Here is a 19,177-nt window from a genome sequence, read left to right as displayed (position 1 = left end):
GCACACACACACACACTCTACCAAGACATTGCCCACAATAAAACCAAAAAAATGCTCAATCAACTTTTGCACCAAACAAGTCATATACACAATTTCATTTCGAACAAAGAGGCATACATCAAGAAAGAAGAAAAATGGGGTTCCAGGACGCTTCCTTCCCGGTATTATCCGGGCAGGTTCACGGGTATGATCTCAGCCAAGCCAGAATCAACACAATCGCGCAAAAGACAAGATACAACAACTTTTTGAGGGGGGGGGGGCAGCAGCCAGCAGCCAAACAAGAACAAGAAGAACCAGCAACGAGAACACCCACAAGCATGCAGAGAGCCATCAAGAGAATTCGAGCAGACCGATGAGGCCAGCTCTGCAAAAATCTCAAGACAGCTCCGAGCAAGGTGGAATGCCCGATGCCAGAAAATCACAGTCCTCGTTGGAAGACATCCGCATTGAGTGGGGCAGCGAAACAGGATGCAGAAACAAACAAACAAAAAGATGAACATCTTGTGCGTTGGAGCAAAAGTGCGAAAGTTCAAATGATACTTAGCACCCCGGCGGTCCTGGAGGGGTTAGGCAGACACGAGAAGTCCCGACAGTCCAAACACATGCGACGTTGGAAACGCAGCACACGTCTGGAGCCAGAGAGAAACAAGCTCGACGGCCAAAAAAGACGGCAGAAAAAAAAGTACAAATAGAAAGAGGTGAAAAGGAGAAAAGGTGAAAAGGAAGGGTTCGAAATGACAAAGGACAAGACACAAGAGCAAGGGAAGAGGAGAAAAAAAAAGGAGAAAGAGCGGCGCCTAGACTGGTTTTAAATGCGGTCGCTGAGGTCCTCCAGCTTGACAGGGCCACGCTGGCTGTTGGCGCGACGACGGGCAGGAACAGCCCAGGTCTTGACGGCAACAACGATGAGCGCAACGATGAGGAGCACAACCAGAACAAGGGCAGCGACGGCAATCTCCTTGGCGTTGCTGTCAGCGCCAACGTTGCCAGAATCGACATACGATTGAAGCTGAGCAACCTGGGCAGTCGCAGCGTTGAGGGAGTGCGTAAGGACCACCAACTGTGCCTGGAGCGCAGCAATCTCGGCCTGGAGCGTCGTGATGGTCAGGTTGTTGGCAGCCGAGGTGGTCTGCACAGAGGCCAGCTGGGTGTTGACGGTGGTCATGTCGTTGGTGTAGGCCTCGTTGGCAACCCAGCGAGACTCGCGAGAGGTGGCAGACACGACATAGTTGTGGAGGCTGGAAGCGCGGATCTGAATGTGCTCAAAGTACTCTTCAAGACCGAAAATGATGTCACCGTTGAACTTTTCGACGAGGTAGAGGATTTCCTTCTGCTGGTTGTGGCCACCAAACAGATAGGTAAACTCGCCGACGGAGGCGGCAGCGCAGCGCAGGCGCGACGACGGGACGGGGGCGAGCGTGATCCACAGGTCGCGGGCAGGGTCGTAGCGCTCGAGCTCGTTGCGCGCAATGTACTTCCAAGTGTAAGGGTCAGAGCCATCCTTGCCCTCGCCACCCATGACGTAGAGCATGTCGTCGACAACGGCAATACCGGCATCGCCGCGAGCGAGGTTCATCGAGGCACGGGGAGTCCAGTGGCCGACAAAAGGATCGAAGGCCTCCATCGTGGCAAGCGCCTCAGTGGTGCCCCAATCGGCGCCCAGAGCCTGGCTAAAGCCACCAAAGCAGTAAATGACGCCGTCAATGACAGCGGCAGAGTGGTCACCACGGCCGAACGCGCCGTTGAGCGGAGCGTTCACGAGCTCAGACCAGGTGTCGGCCATCGGATCGTAAACAAAAGTGCGGTTGAGCGAGCCAGTGTAGAACGAGTCGTAGCCGCCAAACACGTAAATCTTGTCCAAGAGCTCGACGGCAGCAGCATCACTGAGGGCGACGGGCAGAGGAGCAATGGCGCGCCATCCGTCCAGCTCAAAGTCGTAAAACTCGGCCGAAGAGAATGCCTGGCCATAATCGTCGCCAGCAGGGCGACCGCCGAAAACGTACAGACGCTCGCGCCAGACAGCAGCGGCGTGGCGAGTACGCGGAGTAATCATGACACCACCGGGAACAACCCAAGCGTTGGTCTCCGGGTCGTAAATGTTGACATCGCCAGCCACCTGGTTGCACTGGTCGACGCCGTAAGGGGTGACGACGTTGTCCGTGATGCAGCCACCAGTGACAAAGACGCGCTTGCCGACAGTGCTGGCAGTAAAATCCGAGCGGGCAGTGGGCAGCGGCTGGGCCATCGACCACGACTCGTGGACGGGGACGGTCAAGCGGCCCTGGTCGAGAGTGGGGACGACCTGGTACACACGCACGGTCGCGGTGGTGCCAGAAGAGGCAGTGACGTAGAGCTTGGCGGTGTCAAAGGTGGGGGCGACAGACGGGAAGAAGGACAGGCCGGTGACGTGAGAAATGTCCTCGATGGGCAGGTAGCGAACAAAGTGCGAGTCGTGGGGGAGGGTCACGTCAAAGACGACAATGCCGTTGCAGTTGTCAAAACCGATAAAGGCGTAGAGGTGATCGCCAATCGGGCCGAGCGTGACGGCGCTGGGGGCGCAGCCAGTGGTGGACGAGGCCTGATCAAAGCCACTGGCGCCATCAACCGCGTTAAACCAGCGAGGCTGGATCCAGGCAAGAATACGCTCAAAGGTGTCACCAGAATCAAAGCGAAGCGAGCCGTCCATCTCCCAGATGGAGACGGAGCGACCACCGAACGTGTAGATAAACTCGTGGTTGCCATTCTCAACGCCGAGCGTGTCGTGGACCTTCAGGCCAGCGACCGAGGCCTTGAAGCCGTCAGGGTTGCTCCAAAAGTCGGGGTTGTCGATGGTGATGGTGGAAATGTCCACAGCGTTGCGGGTGGCGTCACCCTGGTTGGCGGTGATGAGGTGGGGAATGCCGTCGGCGTAAAAGACCTCAACAACGCGAGGCTGGTACAGACCAAACAGATGCTGGTTCTTGACGTTGATGCCGTCAGAGCTGGAGGCATCGAGGCCCATGTCGGGCTCCTGGTGGTCCTTAAAGCCCCAGCCAACGACGCGCGTCCAGGTTCCCGAAGGAATGGAGATGACACCAAAGGCGTTCTGCGCCTGCAGAGACACGTAGACGTTCGCGGAATCGATGGCAACCGAGAGCCAGATGGGTTCAATGTCGCGCATACCGGCAGAAAAGTTGGCAAACTGCGCAACACGGGGGTCGACGGCAGTCTCGTTGTTCCAGACAGCGGTGCGGACGTGGGTGCTCTGCTGGACGGCAGCGGCACAGTCCAGCAAGTTTGGCGGAACGTAGGGACCAATAATACCGACAGTGTAGTTGCGCTGCGGGCGAACGCTGACAAGGGTGACACTGCCATCGGGGTCGAGGGTGGAGCTGACACGGGGACCTTGGTTGGCCACGACGACGTGCTCGCCGTTGGGGGTGAACAGGACCTTGACGGGGTAGGCACCGACTTGCACCGTCGAGAGAACAGCAAAGCCGTTAGCAATGTCAATAAAGACAAGCGAGCCAGGCTGGGCAGCATCCTCCTTCCAGGTGGCCAGCGACGAGCGAGGAACCGTGGTGACTGCAAGCACTCCCTCCATCAGATCCATGTCGAGAGCAGCCGAATCGGTGGAAGCGAAGGTGATGTGCGTCAGGACACCGAGACTGCGGTCGATGGGGTAGATGTCAATCGCACCAGTAATCTGGTCGAGGGCGTACGTCAGGCCAATGTCATCGACGACAATGCGTGTGTAGCCGGCAAGGCCAGGCTCCGGGGTCTGGGTCTTGGCGCCAATCGACGGGGCATCGATGGGGAGGAAGTCGACGGCCTTGGGCAGCTTGGACTCTTCGGTCGAGTCGACGGCCTTGACCTTGGTGCCAATCACAGACGGGTCTTCCACCTGGATCTTGTCCAAGAGCGCCTTCACGTAAGGGGCTTCGTTGGGGACGCCGCTGAAGAATGGCATGTAGCAGCGGGATTCGTCGGTCGAGTAGGTGAAGGAAATGCCCCAAAGGGTCTCGAGCATCTTCTTGGGGCTGCCAAAGCGGTCTGCGTAGGTGGTGCACTGCGAGTCCGGCTTGCAAATGTTCCAGCCGTCAGGCGTGTAATCCCAGGCGTTGTCGTCGTACCAGTTGTCGACGCAGGTCTTGTCGTTGCGGCACGCGTCAAACCAGCGATCAGCCCAGCTCGAGCACACGGGGACGGACGAAAAGTAGTAGCCGAACGAGCGATCCTCGAACGGAGTCAGGTACGGGGAGCACTCGACAAAGCACGCCTCGTGCTTCATGTAGGTCGCGCAGTCGGCAGAAAGCTCGCCGCACACAGCCCAGTTAAAGTCGTACACGGCGTCATAGTCCGGGACAGAGTTGATCAAGCGGGTGAGCTCGGGGCGGCAGCAGCCGTTGCCAGCCCACGGCGTGCAAAACTCGAGCGTGGTTTCGGGGCTAGAGAGGTCCTTGACGGTGGGCTTGCCGTGGCGGGCATGGCTCGGGTGGCTGATGCACGATTGGCCATAGTCGGTGATGATCGTTTCGTAGGGGTCCTTGAAGGAGATGGGAGCGTCGCCAAACGCCGTCGAAGCAGCGGTGGCAAGCACCACCAGCACGGCCACAGCGGCGGTGAGCTGGCGGGAAGGCATGATTCTGAGCAAAAAAGTGAAACAAAACAAAAAAGTGAAACAAAAACCAAAAAAATGTGAGTGTGAGCAAGGTCTTGATATCTTTTTTGACACGTTGCAAAACAGTAGTTTCCAAAATAGAAAGTGAATGTCAATGCAAATGTAATATTGTTTTTTGGTATTTTTTTGCGTTTTCTCAGCGAGGACCACATGGACGAGCGTTACACATGCGTTAATTGCCCTTTTGGGAGATAAGGATAAGCACAAGGACACACGTGGCGACGCTCTCCTATCTCTCTATCTCTCGCTCGCTCGGTACTGGCTGTGCGATGGATGACGCGTCCGAGTGGGGGGGGGCAAGAAGTGAGAGAAGGAGAGAAAAAAACAGCTGCGTCGGAAGTAGATTCGTACAAAACTGTGGGGAATGCGTTCGTGATTTTTTAATGTATTTTTTGTTGGTTTTTTCAACTTTTGACTTGTTCAGTGTCAATGTGCCTCCATTGCACGTTCATGCTGCCTTTTTCAATGCAGGACGCTTTGATCTCCACTCAATCACCAATCGTCCCAGCCACATCGCATCCACATTGAATTCTCTTTTTTTTTTTTTTTTTTTTTTTTTTTTTTTTTTTGCGATTCAATTTACTTTTTGCGCGGCTGTCAATTCTTGTGGCCACAAAGACCGCCCCTCCCCTTTCAGTGACCACTTTTGCTCGCTCGCTGCTTCCGATCACGAGCGAAGACTCAGATCCATGACTTCAGGGTTTGAATTCATTGAAGTCGCGCTCATTTGTTAACATTGAACAACGAAGAATTAAAAAAAAAAAGCGGGAAAAACAAATGAAAAAAAAAAGCGGGAAAAAAAAAAAACGCATTGAAAATCGGCTTTTTTTTTTTTTTTTTTTTTTTGTCAATGCGAGAACAACGTGGTCGCATTTTGAACGCGTTGCTTTGCTTTTCCGACGTTTGCCTTTTCATCTGTGCTGAACAGGAAGGCAAAAACACGGCAATCGACAGAGAGCGACCGACGAGCGCGGCGTTCTCAAAATGCAGCAGCGCAGGTGGCCACAGTGCTGTTTGTCCTTCCTTCTCAGTTCATTCAGTGTGTTGTGTTCGCATTGACGTGCTTTCCGCGCCCCTCTCTCCCATTGTTTGGCACGAGGTCGGACGATCGATCGAGCAGGACGTAGATGGGGCTAAATGCCTTGCGGGGAGTGCGTCGATGTGTATTTGTAGAATGGCGCGGTGCGAGTCGGCGTGGCGATGGGGGGTGTGTGCCACAAAGCAGGCGGATAAAAAAATTGGTGAACAGAGCACATGGACGCGAGCCAAAAATACAAGCCAAGAGAGAGAGATGGAAGGGGAAGGGCAAGTAGAAGGGGGCAGGGGAGAAGTGGGAAGAGGGAAGAGGGAAGAGGGAAGAGGGAAAGATCGATGTGGATGTGGCGGATCAACTGAGATTGACAAAAAGCATGAACGATTGTTCGAAACAATACCAAAATGAAAGAACGAAAGAGACAAAAAGACTGACATGAAAAACAATTCCAAAATCCAAGTTTAGTCGATTTTCAAAAAAGCAAAGAATTGAGAGAATCGAATTGAGAATCGAGCATCACTCAAAAGCTTGATCATCCTCAAAAAGAAAAATGTCGGGCACGCTGGTCAACGACGCACACGCGACAACGTTCGAGCGATTCGTCGTCAAGAAGCAGACGGGCGAGTCACCCAAGCAGGGCGAGCGCGTCGGGGTGCAGGACACGGCCGAGTACTACTTGCTGTGCCGCTGGAGCGAGCACGACACTGGCGATCAGTATCAGCATCACCATCCGACGACGAGCGGGTCTTCTGCAGCGGCGAGCAGCGCCAGTCTGCAGCTACGAGACGACGAGTCCGATTTGGACGACCTGCGCGTGCTGACCGCGTCGCAGCCGACGACGACGACGACGACGACGACGACGACGAGACGCGGCAAAGCGAGCAACACGATCTCAGCAGGTCTTGGCGCCAAATCTACGACTGCCGCGAGCCACTCGGCGTTCGACAAGCACAAGATCCGGTCTGTCACATTCACCGTGACCAACGGCGCACGCGTGTGGCAGCGGACGGTCGATGTGGCCGCGCTCGCGCCTTCGGACAAGGACCTGCCCGACTTTGTTCAAGACTCCAACATGATGCTGGCCAAGCAAGACGATGCCAAGTATGCGTACGAGTTTAAGATTGCATCGTCGGCGTCGGCGTCCGCGTCCGGTTCCACCACCAGCCGAGCGAGCGCCAGCTCTCGCCCACCCCGGTCGTCCGCCAAGCAATCGCAGCCAGACATATTCCTTCCAGGCACATTTTCAGCCTCGTTAGAGTCCTTTCCGGACCCGTCCGATGGATCGGGAGCGTCCGTCTCCCTCTCGTCCTCGCTCGGACTCACATCGACGACTGGTGCCACTCCCGACTCTTCCGACAGCGACGCGCTCGTCCTCCAGTGGCACGACCGCAGCAACGGCTTTCTTGTTCTCCGCGGCGGCATCAGCCTCCCGTCCTTTAGTCGAAAAGCCGAATCGTCCTTGAAAGCCTTCTTGCGCGCGCTCATCACCGACCGCCAACAGCTCATGGACCAAGGTCGTGCATTGCGCCAGGAGCGCGACAAGCTGGCGCTGCAACGAACCGAGGCGGTTGCCATGCTCGATGATGTGATTGAGGGACAGAGCTCTGCCGAAAGCGCCATGTACGTCAAGTTTGCCGCCGTTCTCAACGCCAAAAAGGAGGAGATACGCGCCCTCGCTGCTCAGCTAGAAGCACAAACCAAAGCGCTTCAAGCTGCGCAGCAGCAAGAGGCACAGCAGCGCGAAAAGGTCCAAGCTCTGACGGTTGATCTGAAAGAGCTGAAGGATGTGAACAAGCGGAGGCAGCAAGCAAGCGGCTCCAATCAACCCCAAGCAATGCAAGCAATGGACATGGATGCTGATGGTGGCAGCGGTGGGGGCGGTACCTCCTCGAGGCCTGCTGCACCAAGAATGGTGTCTGTCGTAACCAAGAAGAGCGACGCACAGTCAGCCCAACAAGCCGCGCCGCTTCCTGCACCGAGTCGACCAACCGTCAAGAAGGAGCCGTCCGAGTCAGATGCCGTGGTCTTGTCATCTTCATCGTCGTCAGCGCACTCCAGGTACCAGTCGAGCCACCCTCCGCCACAAAAAGTCCCGTCACCCGCGAGAGCTGCCGCACCGGAAGCTGCCGGTGACTTGCCTCGAACCCCGTCACGTTCAAGCAGCCGACACGGCTCCACCGCAACTGCCATGACGCCGATCGATATTAGCAGTCCGACCAGTCCGATAAGCGCGCTCCTCCGCAAGAGCGGCGCGGAAGTATTTACGATCGGAGGCACCACTTCTTCTGCACAACAGCAGCCCTCGCGGCCCCGAAGCAACAACAACAAGCCCGCCAGCTATCTGCCCGATCCTGCGTCATCATCGGCTGCCCCGCTGTTGAGGCGGCGATCTCCTGGCAGCCAGCGGAACTCTCTCACCGGTCTCGCCGATCTGCGCGGGGACTTCGACGCTGCGCCAGCGCTGACAGCGGCACAATCCACGGCAGCAGCAGCAGCGCCAGCTGTTCGCGGTCCTGCCATCCGCAGTGCCAAACGCCGACACGAGCCCGACGAAGACGACGAGGCTGATGGCCGCCGCCATGCGAAATTAAACAGCGAGCAACTCGCGCAGCTGAACGCCAGTTCCACCACGCGAATGACGCGCGCCACCAGCAACGTGAGCAACACGAGCACCGGCAGCGCGAACGGAACTACCACTCCCCGCGGATCTCGCTCCAAAGTGCCCCGCGTGGAGCGTGTCACGTCCATTGGCGCAGCCATCGAGGCGCTCAAATAGAAATCGCGCCAGAATTGCTGTCTCTCTGATATTTTGTCGTTAACATTAACATTGATAATTTTCTCGAAAACAAAAGAAAAACCCCCCTTCCTTTTTGATTGCAGTCTGCCTTTTGAATTTCAGCCCACCTACGTTGTGCTCAGACTGGCTTAGAAAAATGCTGTGGGACGCGTTCGCCATGCCAGACTCGGCCGCCTCGCTCTTGGCCATCGCCGGCACGGTGCTTCTGACACTGGCCACCCTATTCACTATCTGGCTATTCATCCGCCGTCGCGCATGGGCACGGGTGCGTGCTGGCAGAGCGCAGGGTCGGGATCAGCCCTGCCCCACCATGGTCGTTCTCGGCTCGGGCGGCCACACGATGGAAATGATGGACCTCCTGCGTTCACTGGATCCCAAGCGATACACTCCTCGTGTCTACGTCCTGGCGCAAACGGACACGACCAGTCAGGCGAAAGCGCTCGGATTCGAGCAGCAATTGGCTCGCGTTGGCTCCGTCAAGCATCACCACGACGACTCAGTCGCGAACAAGGATGTGTCGATCAGTGCACGCACTCGCAGCCACAAGCAACGCCAGGGCGGGAAGGCGGCTGGGTCGGAAGCGATCGAGTCGAGATTGTCCAACAACGCAAGAAGTGCTCAACAGCCGTCGTCGCTCGCTCCAGCTGCTGCGCGATGGACTGCTCAGCCCAGGCAGTTCTGGATTGAAACGATTCCTCGAAGCCGGGAGGTGGCTCAATCTTGGCTGACTTCGCTGTTTACGACAGCGCATGCGCTGCTGTTTGCGTTGCCAATGGTATTCCGTGTTCGCCCAGAGCTGGTGAGGATTTGCAGTTTTTTTTGAGGTTTTGCTTTCTTTATTTTGGTTGTTCCCGAGCTTCGAGCATGTTTGGTTTCTTTTGGGTTGGAAGCGTGGCGAGGGGCGGGTACAGGTCGACAACAAACGCAAAACCAACCAAACTGAATTTCTGTTTTTTGGTTCAGGTGTTGTGCAACGGTCCAGGAACCTGCGTCCCTGTCTGCATTGCAGCCAAGCTACTTTATGTAAGTCTTGTTGAATCCTTCGCATAGTTGATGTCGTGCGAGTGACAGGCTGGTTGCTGACACAGTCTCGTCTAAACCTCAACCCTAAAAAAACCTGCAAATTCAGATCCTGGGTGTGTGCGATACTCGAGTGGTCTATATCGAAAGCATCTGTCGCGTCGAAACCCTGTCAATTGCTGCTCGGCTGCTGAAAATGCTGCACATTCCCGATCGCGTCGTTGTCATGTGGCCGCAATTGAACGAAAAAGTGTCGGGTTGCGAGTACCACGGGCGGCTGCTATAGCACCCAGCAAATGGCGTCACGCGTGGAGGACATTGCTGTGATGGTGTGTATTTAGAATATTGTCGAAAAACAAAACACAAAAGAAATCAAGTTCACTTGTTGTGCCACAAAAAGTTCTTGAGGTTGGTCCAGTGATTGGAATCGTGGTAAAGATAGGTCATGCTGGCCTGCAGCGACGGCTGCAAAGTGTGCTTTTCTTGCTCAAACAGCCAGAGGACGATACCCCAGACCAATGCGGCAAAGAGCGGGAACGGGTCATTTTGGGGCTTGGGAATGTATCCCTTCTCGACGGCCAGCTTTGCCAGTCCGAAAATAATGCGAGATAGCAAGTACATGTTGATCTGGTAGGCAGAAAAAGGGATGTGTACGTGTCGGGATTTGGCGCAAAACAACAAAAGTTCAAGTCAGCAAACGAGCAATCGGTACAACACGCGCTCCAAAAAAACCCAATCAGGAGCCAGGCATTATGTGGGCAGAGATGTCATGTCAGGCGCTGGGCATTGATGCACCATCAACCCCAATCTCTCGCTCAACAAAATTCTAAACTCTGGCAAAGGTGAAAAGCGGCAACCAAGACCTTGGAACACTCACCTGGCTGTTAATGTTGTTGTTCTCACCAAACACATACCATCCGCCAATAAAAGCGGCAATGAACGGATGCGTTGTGTGCCGAACTCCTTGCAATCGCTTCAGCACAGCGAGCAGCGACTTGTAAATCAGCACGAACGTGGACAAGTTACGCGAGTGCGTGTACGTTGCTTTGAAGATTGCGGTTGCCTTGTTTTTCAGACTGTAGTCCAAGACATATCAGAGAGTCAGAGAGGGTGATGCAGAGTGAGTGAGTGATCTCGGACACTTGATCGCTTCCATTCCCATTCCCGTTGTGACTCTTGTTCCTTCCGAGTTGGCGCTTCCAATTCACTTGTGCTCAGTGATAATCCAAGCTTGTCATGGTCCAAGTGCTGGCGATCTCCTTCCGCTCCATGTATCGATCTGACTCCGCTCCACTCGCTCTTCCGATTCCACTCAATTTGCATTGCTTCCACTCGTTCGCACACGCCGACTCTTCCCCCCTCAGACAACTTGGATTCAGCAAGCTTGTTCCTGCTTTATTGTTCCCCCTTGTCCTTGGGAACTGGACTGACCTGCCGCGGCCAAACAGGAAGGTCATCACGAACGCGTGCGGCGCGCGGATTTTGGCGCCATAGACGAGGCCGTTCCGGAAGCCCTTCACGATGGCCAGGAGATCCGCCACGGCAGGCGTGGAATTGGCCGAGGCGAGCAGCACATCGAGGGTCGCCTTGACCGATGCGAGCGTCGAGAGGGACATTTGTTTGATTCTTGCGGGGTCGGAAGCGGGCGTGAAACAGAGACTGAGGCGAGCTGATTTTTTTCCATTGCGGATCATACAGTACTGTGTAGCCATTCCCGTTTGCCTTGTTGATATATCCAAGGGCGTACTGTACGATGAGAATGAATTACAACCAAACGAGATCCACTTTCAGGATTTTGTAATCCACTGTTTGTTTTGAAATCTTGAATTCTTGCAGCATCAGATTTTGGGATTGAACAAGATTTGAAACTCACTGACTGATGCTACTGCTGCAAGCCAACTCACCAGCATTGCTGGCCACTCTCGGAGATGCAGCCACGATAGGTGGACTCGACCAGCACCAGCGAAGGCCAAGCGTGAGTGCTGCTGCTGCAAGCTCGTCGGCAGCCGGAGGCGAAGCGGGTCGAAATAGCTTGTCACAGAATCAGAATCATCTCGCAACCGCCGACGCTGGAACGTCGACGAGCGCGTCTGCCACGGCTTCCAGCTCGAGTGCAGCAACCACGTCGCTCACATTTGCGCCCCTGCCCGCGGTGGAGCGTGCGCGGTTGTCGCGGGCATTCCGAAATTCCTTCTTTGCGGCAGTTGGTGATTTGGACGATTGGGACGAGCTGCTGGCCAACAACAACGCGCCGACTCCTGCGAGCCTCGAGGGCAGCAGCAGCAGCAGCAGGGGCACTGAGAGAGACGCCATCCACCGGCTGGCGACGGCGTCTGCTGCGGGTGGCCACGGTACCGCTGGGACGACCGCGCCAGATTGGGCGAATGCGAATTTGAACAACGACTTGACTCATCAGGATCAACAGCGACGTCCAACAAGACAATCGAGAAGACCAGCAGCCGGCGACTCGTCCAATCGAGCTTCGCGGGCATCCATGCGAAAGAGCCTCATGCTGCCAGAGCTCGAACGAGACAATCGCAACTCGTGCATCTTGTCGCTCGACGAGATTCAGGCACTCGGGCTGTTTGGCCACGACACGCCCGGATGGGCGCCGGATTCGCTCGAGTCGCAGCTGGCCAAGGTGTTTCAGACAATGCAACGCGAGCAGCAGGCAGGCGTCAATGTCGAAGACATGCAGCTGGAGCTGGGTGCCAATCTCAGCGACAAGTGGCAACTCGTCATTGTGACCCACAGCGAGACGGTCGAGCAAGCACACACCGCCAGTATTGTTCAGGAGCATGTCTCGCAGCATTGCCACGTGGAAGTCCGACGGCGATGGCAGCGGGCGTCTCGTGGCGCGACCCCAAGCACTGACCTGTTGTTGGGCGATGGCGAGGAAGAGGTTATCGAGTCGCCAGTGGACCCTGAGAATGACGCTACAGAAGCAGTAGCGGCAGCAGCAGCAGCAGCAGCACTGCATTTGGATCAAGACTCGGACGGCGTGTACCATGGAGCCTTCCGATTCAATCTAGAAGACCAACGCGCAGCATCTCAAACATCCGGCGGGTTTCCTTCCGCCCTCTCGTCCCGACGCGCCTCTGTCAACCCAACAGGACCCGCCTCATTCTACCAGACTGTCGTCGAACACGTCCACACGCACACACACACGCATCAGCACACGCACACGCATACGCACACGCATTCTCACACGCATGTTCACGCGCATGCGTTCTGGCTGCCAGTGTTGAGCGGTGTGCCTCTCAGGATCTGACCCTGCGCTCTTTTTGGCTTGGTTGTGCTGCAACAAGTGTCGTTCTTGGTTGAGCACTTGTTTGGTTGTTGTTCTTGTTGGTTGTTGTTTGTCGTTCGTTGTTTGGTGTTTCAGTTCGGCTTGCTTGACACGACTCCATTGCCAAAGTCTCTCTGTCTCACGCTGTTGACCATGCATGCATGCTGTCGCTGTCTCTGCTCGCTCGCCATTATTCTACTTTAGAATGCAATTTTCACCATGTTTGATTGTTGCTTTTCTCATTCTTTTTTTTTTTTTTTTTCGTTTTTTCTTGGTAAGCAATGTTTTTTTTTTTTTTTCTCACCACTTTCCTACGATTCTTCCTCTTCTTCTGCTGCTCCCCTCCGCCACTTTTGCTACATCGCGACGAGAGCGTGCTCTTGTTTCGGTAGTTTGTATGCTGACATTCAATGTGTCGAAGAGCCTCAATCATTCACGGAGCGCATTGAATGCTTCATAGCTCGCTCTATGGTCTTTTTTTTTTTTTTTTTTTTTTTTTTTTTCTCCTTGTTGCTCGTTCCGTTCTTCTTCTCCTGGTTAGCTTGCACGCTTCTTCTCCCTACTCTACTCCTCGCAAGTTGAGACGACTGACAGACACAGCGTCGAGTAGCCGTATGGGAAATCGAGGTGGCTGCCATCGTTCTCTACTTTTTTTTTTTCAAAACCTCATTTTTGAACTTTTTCATTTTACGAGCCATTTCGCTGCTCTGTTCGACTGCTCGCAACGCGGACCAGTCTTGGCTGTCCGACGAGCTTCTTGTTGCCTCCGTCTGCTCTGGCTACTGCCATTGTGCGAGTCACGCTCTCGCTACTTTTCGCTGCAGAAGAGTTCTTTTTTGTTATGGATTTTATTATTGTTTTTCTTTTTTTTTGGTTTTTTGGTGAGTTCGCCGCTCGCTCTCTGCCGAGTTGCGGGCCTCGCGAACAGCAGCAGTTCAAGCGTGCATTCACTTTGTGTGTTGCACATTGCTTTCACCCCCCAACCCTCACCACCACGTCGAACAATCCAAGCCAGAAACAAAACAAACAAAACGTTTTATTCTTTTTTTTTTTTTTGAGAACATTTTTATTCGATTTTTTTTTTTTTTTTTGTTTCGGTTGGTTTTTGCCGTGCTTCATTTCTGCTGCAACCGCTGTGACATGACGTGACGAATACACCGGTTCGGGGAGGAGAGTAGGGCAAGAGGTATTCGCGCAAACTCTCACCGCACTCCAAAAACTCACTTCCCAAAAAAAAAAAAAAAAAAAAAAAGCGCCCTTTTTGCCTTGCCTTTCTTTGTAAATGAAAAAAACCGCACCACCGCAACTCACTGTTCCGTCTGTTCTGTTCTGTTCTGCTGATGACTCTCTGTTCACTCGACTCTTCCCTTTGACAGAATGAGCTTTCTGTCGTCGACTTCGAGCGCGTCCGTTGCGTCGTCGAGGAGCTCGAGCTCGGCGTCGAGCGTCCAGACGTTCAGCGGCACACTCAAGGTCAAGGTCGTCGAGGCCAAGGACTTGAAGCCGCGCGATGTGCCCGGCGGCATCAAGCGCACAACGATCGACCCGTACGCGGTCGTGCAGGTGGACGACACGCCGATCGCACAGACCACCGCCAAACAGAAGAACTTTTGCCCGATCTGGAGCGAGGACTTTGAGGAGGAGGTGCACAGCGGACGGTCTCTGGAGATTATCGTCTTTCACAAGTCACTCGTCCCGCCGGATCAGTTCATTGCCAGCGTGTGCGTGCCCCTAGAGCAGCTCTTGAAAAACCCGACGGGGAGGAACGAGGCCTGGTTTGAATTGGAGCCCTGCGGCTCCATCCACATTATTGCCGACTTCCAAGCACAAGCACCACGGAACAAGACGGCGTTCAAGCAGCGCGGAGACAACTTTAAGCGCCGGGGCGCCGTCCGCAAGCGCAAAATCCACGAGGTCAACAATCACAAGTTTATGGCTCGCAACTTCCGCCAACCAACGTTCTGCTCGCACTGCACGGGCTTTATCTGGGGCTTGGGTAAGCAGGGCTACCAGTGCCAGATCTGCCAGGTCGTTGTGCACAAAAAGTGCCACGAGAAGATTGTGAGCGTGTGCACCGGCAATGCAAAGTCGGACGCAGACGACGCCGACAAGCGCTTCTCGATCAACATTCCACACCGATTCAAGGTCTACAACTATAAGAGCCCCACTTTCTGCGACCACTGCGGCTCGCTACTGTACGGTGTCTTCCGACAGGGCATGCGCTGCGAAGCGTGCAAACTCAACGTCCACAAGCGCTGCCAGGACAAGGTGCCACACACGTGCGGCGTGGACGAGCGATTGCTTGCGGAAGAGCTGGCCCGCATTGGTACCAACGCCGAGGAGCTCGGCAACACGCGCTCCAAAAAGTCTCTGTCGATCTCGGCCTCGGACTCTGCCGCAAGCGTGCCGCTGGCAGTAGCAGCAAGTGCACCGTCGCTCACCGTTCCTGGCGCGACGCTTGGTGGCAGCAGCACCTCGCCGCAGTCGTCGTCGACAGGCATGCCGCCCGTGTCACCGACCACTGCACGCGCCGCTGCAGCCGCCACGGCCCCATCCACGACGACGACGACGACGACGACGACGACGACCTCGGCGGTTGTTGCGTCGGCGGCCGCCGCAGGGGGCGCCAACAACAAGTCCAAGTTTGGGCTCTCGGACTTTATCTTTTTGAAGGTGCTGGGCAAGGGCAGCTTTGGCAAGGTCATGCTGGCCGAGCGCAAGGGCAGCGAAGACGTCTACGCCATCAAGGTCCTCAAGAAGGATGTTATTTTGCAAGACGACGACGTGGAGTGCACCAACATTGAGAAGCGTGTCTTGATGAGCGCCGGCCGCCATCCCTTCCTGTGCAACCTGCATTCGTGCTTCCAGACACAAGACCGCATCTTTTTCGTCATGGAGTACATTAACGGCGGCGACTTGATGTTCCAGATCCAGCGCGCCAAGAAGTTTGACGAGGAGCGCGCCCGCTTTTACTCTGCCGAGATTGTCTCGGCCCTGCTCTACCTGCACAAGCAGGGCATCATTTACCGCGATCTCAAGCTTGACAATGTGCTGCTTGACGCAGACGGTCACATCAAGCTGGCTGATTTCGGCATGTGCAAGGAAGGCATCACCGGCACGGCCACCACTGGCACGTTCTGCGGCACGCCCGACTATATTGCTCCGGAAATTCTGCGAGAGCAGCCTTACGGCGCGTCGGTCGATTGGTGGGCACTCGGCGTTCTCATGTACGAAATGATGGTGGGCCAGCCGCCATTCGAAGCCGACAACGAGGACGACCTGTTTGAGGCCATTCTGCAGGACGACGTCCTGTACCCGTCGTGGCTCTCCAAGGACGCCATCTACATTGTCAAGGGCTACTTGACCAAGACGGTGGCCAAGCGATTGGGTTGCTCGCCCACCGGCGAGAAGGACATCAAGAACAACGCCTTCTTCAAAGCCATCGACTGGGCCAAGCTGGAAGCGCGCCAAATCAAGCCTCCGTTCAAGCCCAAGATCAAGTCGCGCAAGGACGCCAACAACTTTGACGAGGACTTTACCGCCGAAAACGCTGAACTCACCCCGACCGATCGCGAGACCATTCTTGCCATTAATCAGGAGGAGTTTGCTGGCTTCTCCTATGTCAACCCCGCATTTACCTCTGTTGCCAACTCTTAAACAAAAGAAGTGTGGCACCCTCCCCCTTCCCCTTCCTTTTGTTTTGATTTTTAATTCTTGAGCCGTTGTGCGTGATTTTGTTTCTTGTTCTCCTGTGTGCCTTTTTTGTCCTCCCACCCGAGCTGTCTTTGTCTGCTTTTCGTTTTGTTTTTCTGTTTACCACTCAGAGTATCAGCCTCATCCTTTTCTTGTTTCTTGGTTTGTTATTAATGCATGCAAGACAAGTACAAAAACGGGAGGTCATTCAGTCTAAAAGTTTTTTTTTTTTGTTTTTTTTTTGGTGTTCGAGTTTCTTTGCTGTCGACCGCCGCCTCGCATTTTCGTCGCGTTGTGCATTGTTGCAAAACAAAACAATCATGTCGGTTAGTTGCAGCAGCAGCAACAGCAGCAGCATTGCAGCCGTGTCCGCGTTGATGGTCGACGGCAGGTTTAACGCGCCAAAGCCGCCTTCCGCCGAAATGCTTGCCGAGCTGCGAGTCAAGCGCGAGCGCGACTTTGCAGGAGGCGACTCTCAGCACCCCGACTACGAGGAAGCCGAGGACCCACCCGACGACGCAGCTGCGGATGATGATGGTGGTGATGATGGGGCGCGCGTTGCAGGCAATAATGGGAAGAGTGCTTGCACGCGAAATCCCGCGCGTTTCAAATCGTCACCGAGCTCCACTGTCCCGCTGTTCAAGCGCGACGTGGCTGTCGGTGCGTCATCCCGTGCTCATGCCAGCAGTCTGGCAGGCGAGTTTGCAGTGCCGCATCCGCCTGCACCTCGGCAGCCACGCCAGCAGCATCAAATGGATGTGAAACTGTTTGATTCACGTCGTACGTCTGCCCTTCCTCCGCCGCAACCGCGCCATGAAGTTGCCCATTTCGCAACGCCAGAAGCCTATGGATGTCGTGTGTACATTCGCAAATTGCCAATCGAGGCGACTGAGCAACTTCTCAAGGTCTGTGTGCATTTGTGTTTTTCGAGTTTCCGTTTCGTTTCGTTTCGTTTCGCCTTTCGCCTTTCGCTCATTGCGTTGAAACTTGAATTGCACGGCAGACTCTGATGCGAGAGTTTGGACCCGTCTACAGCGTCTATCTGCAGCAAAGCAAGAATGTTCCGGGACGATTTCCAAGTCGGTGGTCGTCGATAAACTGTTGTCGTTGTCGATGGAGCACTCATCTCACTTTCTTCCCTTCGATGATGTGCGCTGTCGCTGTAGATAACGAAATCAGTCAGTATGGAACTGTGAGATTCTACTTTCCAAGCGATGCAGAACGCGCCGTGTACGCGCTCGAGCACCCGCGAGAATGGCTGGCCAATCGTCCGGCAGCAGAGTCTTGGATGTACCAACTATCTGTAAGAGAATCTGTCTCTCTCTCTCTCGTGCGTGTGTCGATTATATCGAGGATGCTTCGTGGATGAGCGCTCAAAGGAATACATGGATCATGTCAGGCGGCGCTTGCGACCAAGAATCTGCCAAATCGTCAATCGCTGCTCTCGTATGCACGGTGCGTCGAGCTTGCCAACGCCATGCTGGGCCCTGCTGGTTGGTCCAGCCGAGTGCTGAAGGTATGGGCTAGATTTGGATGTTGGGGGCATTTCAGAGCGCTCATTCTCCCATTTTTTTTTGCCATTTTCAGGTGGTTCGAGGCAAGCGAAAAGTCAACAGCAAGGGGCAAAGCTGCTTTGTGTTTCGGGCAACAGTGAGAGTCTTCTTCCACGCAACGCGCGAGTGGATCGATGGCCATGGCGAGATGGCGCGTGCCATGCCCTCCGATGCGGATTACAGTGAGTCAAAACCTGCTCGTTGTTTCTTATTTGGGCCATTTGTCCTCCCGAAAACTAACCCACTGTGGCTTTCAATGTTGCTAGACAGTGTGGGCTACTACTACAAGAACGCAGGGCATGGCTGTGTCACTTGTGCCATCATGGATGCGTTTGCTCAGGTGTCTATTCTGCGCCGATCAGACGGCTCGATCACGCTGCTGCTGCATCCTCAGCAAGTGAGGCAAAGTCTCTCCATCCCTCCTGGTCCTCTGTCTGGAGCTGCAGCAGCTGGCAATGCTGGCAATGCTGGCAATGGCAATCCCGCGGTTGTTGTCGCCGCGGTGGACGAAAACCTTCTTTCCGCCTCGTCGTTGAATCAACAGACTCCCCGGGCAGAACCATCATTACCAGACTCGCAGTCGTCAGTTATCACGCAAGACACGTGGTCTTACTCGCAGCGCACAAGCATCAAGGAATCGCTTGGACTCGATTTGGACGAGAGCGAGTTGGAGGATTGCTTTGTCGGCACCAATCCCTACGGTGACGAGGACGACGACGACGACGACGACGAAGATGTGATTGACGCCTGCTCTGCATGCACCTGCAACGACGACCAACTGGGACAAATGGCTGAGCACGATGCGCTTGCCTACGACACCGACCGCAGCTTTGGCGGAGTGAGTTTGGACGTGAACGACGAAGAGTATCCTGTGTAAATCTGACTGTATTCTCTAAATTATGTTGTATTTATCTGCGAGTTTTTGGTTTGCTGTCGTGGTTTGTCTTTTTGTGATTGCGCTTTGTTCACCAGCCAAAATTCTCGTTCAACCAATGTTTTCAAACCCTTGGATAACTCTGACATTTCACACACGACCAAAATGACCGTGCCGGCTGTTTCTAGCTCTGTCCCTGGATCTACGAGGTGTGTTGGAGAAAGCTCAAAATGCTGAGCGACAAATCAACGAGACGAA

General features: G+C 54.8%; 7 protein-coding genes across 8 annotated transcripts; 5 read left to right on the top strand and 2 right to left on the bottom strand.

Moving 5' to 3' along the window:
* Positions 1 to 80: 80 nt before the first annotated feature.
* On the bottom strand, positions 81 to 6,122 carry CAOG_02570 (hypothetical protein). The gene is made up of 2 exons (XM_004349270.2): positions 6,094 to 6,122; positions 81 to 4,625 (listed from the first exon to the last, which is right to left on the bottom strand). Exon 2 carries the CDS (start codon positions 4,619 to 4,621, stop codon positions 809 to 811), a length of 3,813 nt encoding a protein of 1,270 aa, XP_004349320.1. The 5' UTR covers positions 4,622 to 4,625; positions 6,094 to 6,122; the 3' UTR covers positions 81 to 808.
* CAOG_02569 (hypothetical protein) lies at positions 5,964 to 8,555 on the top strand. The gene has a single exon (XM_004349269.2). It carries the CDS (start codon positions 6,244 to 6,246, stop codon positions 8,467 to 8,469), a length of 2,226 nt encoding a protein of 741 aa, XP_004349319.1. The 5' UTR covers positions 5,964 to 6,243; the 3' UTR covers positions 8,470 to 8,555.
* Positions 8,556 to 8,582: 27 nt separating this feature from the next.
* On the top strand, positions 8,583 to 9,883 carry CAOG_02568 (hypothetical protein). The gene is made up of 3 exons (XM_004349268.2): positions 8,583 to 9,289; positions 9,454 to 9,513; positions 9,620 to 9,883. The coding sequence occupies exons 1-3, from the start codon at positions 8,627 to 8,629 to the stop codon at positions 9,794 to 9,796; spliced, it is 900 nt and encodes a 299-aa protein (XP_004349318.2). The 5' UTR covers positions 8,583 to 8,626; the 3' UTR covers positions 9,797 to 9,883.
* On the bottom strand, positions 9,786 to 11,219 carry CAOG_02567 (peroxisomal membrane protein 4). The gene is made up of 3 exons (XM_004349267.2): positions 10,942 to 11,219; positions 10,388 to 10,586; positions 9,786 to 10,137 (listed from the first exon to the last, which is right to left on the bottom strand). Exons 1-3 carry the CDS (start codon positions 11,202 to 11,204, stop codon positions 9,889 to 9,891), a joined length of 711 nt encoding a protein of 236 aa, XP_004349317.2. The 5' UTR covers positions 11,205 to 11,219; the 3' UTR covers positions 9,786 to 9,888.
* Positions 11,220 to 11,389: 170 nt separating this feature from the next.
* On the top strand, positions 11,390 to 12,781 carry CAOG_02566 (hypothetical protein; the record flags this gene model as incomplete). The annotated part of the gene is made up of 1 exon (XM_004349266.2): positions 11,390 to 12,781. The coding sequence occupies one exon, from the start codon at positions 11,390 to 11,392 to the stop codon at positions 12,779 to 12,781; it is 1,392 nt and encodes a 463-aa protein (XP_004349316.2).
* A 1,395-nt stretch (positions 12,782 to 14,176) lies between these two features.
* Positions 14,177 to 16,456, top strand: CAOG_02565 (protein kinase C II; the record flags this gene model as incomplete). The annotated part of the gene is made up of 1 exon (XM_004349265.1): positions 14,177 to 16,456. The coding sequence occupies one exon, from the start codon at positions 14,177 to 14,179 to the stop codon at positions 16,454 to 16,456; it is 2,280 nt and encodes a 759-aa protein (XP_004349315.1).
* Positions 16,457 to 16,713: 257 nt separating this feature from the next.
* On the top strand, positions 16,714 to 19,040 carry CAOG_02564. Of its 2 annotated transcripts, XM_011271862.1 has the most exons (6): positions 16,714 to 17,397; positions 17,496 to 17,571; positions 17,659 to 17,795; positions 17,892 to 18,008; positions 18,080 to 18,227; positions 18,312 to 19,040. In XM_011271862.1, the coding sequence occupies exons 1-6, from the start codon at positions 16,813 to 16,815 to the stop codon at positions 18,920 to 18,922; spliced, it is 1,674 nt and encodes a 557-aa protein (XP_011270164.1). In that variant the 5' UTR covers positions 16,714 to 16,812; the 3' UTR covers positions 18,923 to 19,040. The 2 variants fall into 2 exon arrangements, with proteins under 2 accessions (XP_011270164.1, XP_004349314.2); XM_004349264.2 differs by having other exon boundaries at positions 17,496 to 17,795.
* Positions 19,041 to 19,177: the final 137 nt, after the last annotated feature.

Source organism: Capsaspora owczarzaki (assembly GCF_000151315.2).
Source record: "Capsaspora owczarzaki ATCC 30864 unplaced genomic scaffold supercont2.3, whole genome shotgun sequence".
Lineage (NCBI taxonomy): Eukaryota > Filasterea > Ministeriida > Capsasporidae > Capsaspora > Capsaspora owczarzaki.
The sequence above is the reverse complement of the archived record's forward strand: the minus strand, read 5'-3'. Positions and strand labels throughout refer to the sequence as shown.

Bases quoted from the DNA above. Each gene is read 5' to 3' on its own strand.
- CAOG_02564 (XM_004349264.2), top strand. From the start codon at position 16,813: ATGTCGGTTAGTTGCAGCAGCAGCAACAGCAGCAGCATTGCAGCCGTG. The intron at 18,009-18,079 runs GTATGGGCTAGA...TGCCATTTTCAG, and splicing joins GGTCCAGCCGAGTGCTGAAG to GTGGTTCGAGGCAAGCGAAA. The intron at 18,228-18,311 runs GTGAGTCAAAAC...CAATGTTGCTAG, and splicing joins GCCCTCCGATGCGGATTACA to ACAGTGTGGGCTACTACTAC.
- CAOG_02569 (XM_004349269.2), top strand. From the start codon at position 6,244: ATGTCGGGCACGCTGGTCAACGACGCACACGCGACAACGTTCGAGCGA.
- CAOG_02567 (XM_004349267.2), bottom strand. From the start codon at position 11,204: ATGATCCGCAATGGAAAAAAATCAGCTCGCCTCAGTCTCTGTTTCACG. The intron at 10,587-10,941 runs GTCAGTCCAGTT...CTTGGACTACAG, and splicing joins TTCCTGTTTGGCCGCGGCAG to TCTGAAAAACAAGGCAACCG. The intron at 10,138-10,387 runs GTGAGTGTTCCA...TCTGCCTACCAG, and splicing joins ACAACAACATTAACAGCCAG to ATCAACATGTACTTGCTATC.
- CAOG_02570 (XM_004349270.2), bottom strand. From the start codon at position 4,621: ATGCCTTCCCGCCAGCTCACCGCCGCTGTGGCCGTGCTGGTGGTGCTT.
- CAOG_02568 (XM_004349268.2), top strand. From the start codon at position 8,627: ATGCTGTGGGACGCGTTCGCCATGCCAGACTCGGCCGCCTCGCTCTTG. The intron at 9,290-9,453 runs GTGAGGATTTGC...TTTTTGGTTCAG, and splicing joins TCCGTGTTCGCCCAGAGCTG to GTGTTGTGCAACGGTCCAGG. The intron at 9,514-9,619 runs GTAAGTCTTGTT...CTGCAAATTCAG, and splicing joins TTGCAGCCAAGCTACTTTAT to ATCCTGGGTGTGTGCGATAC.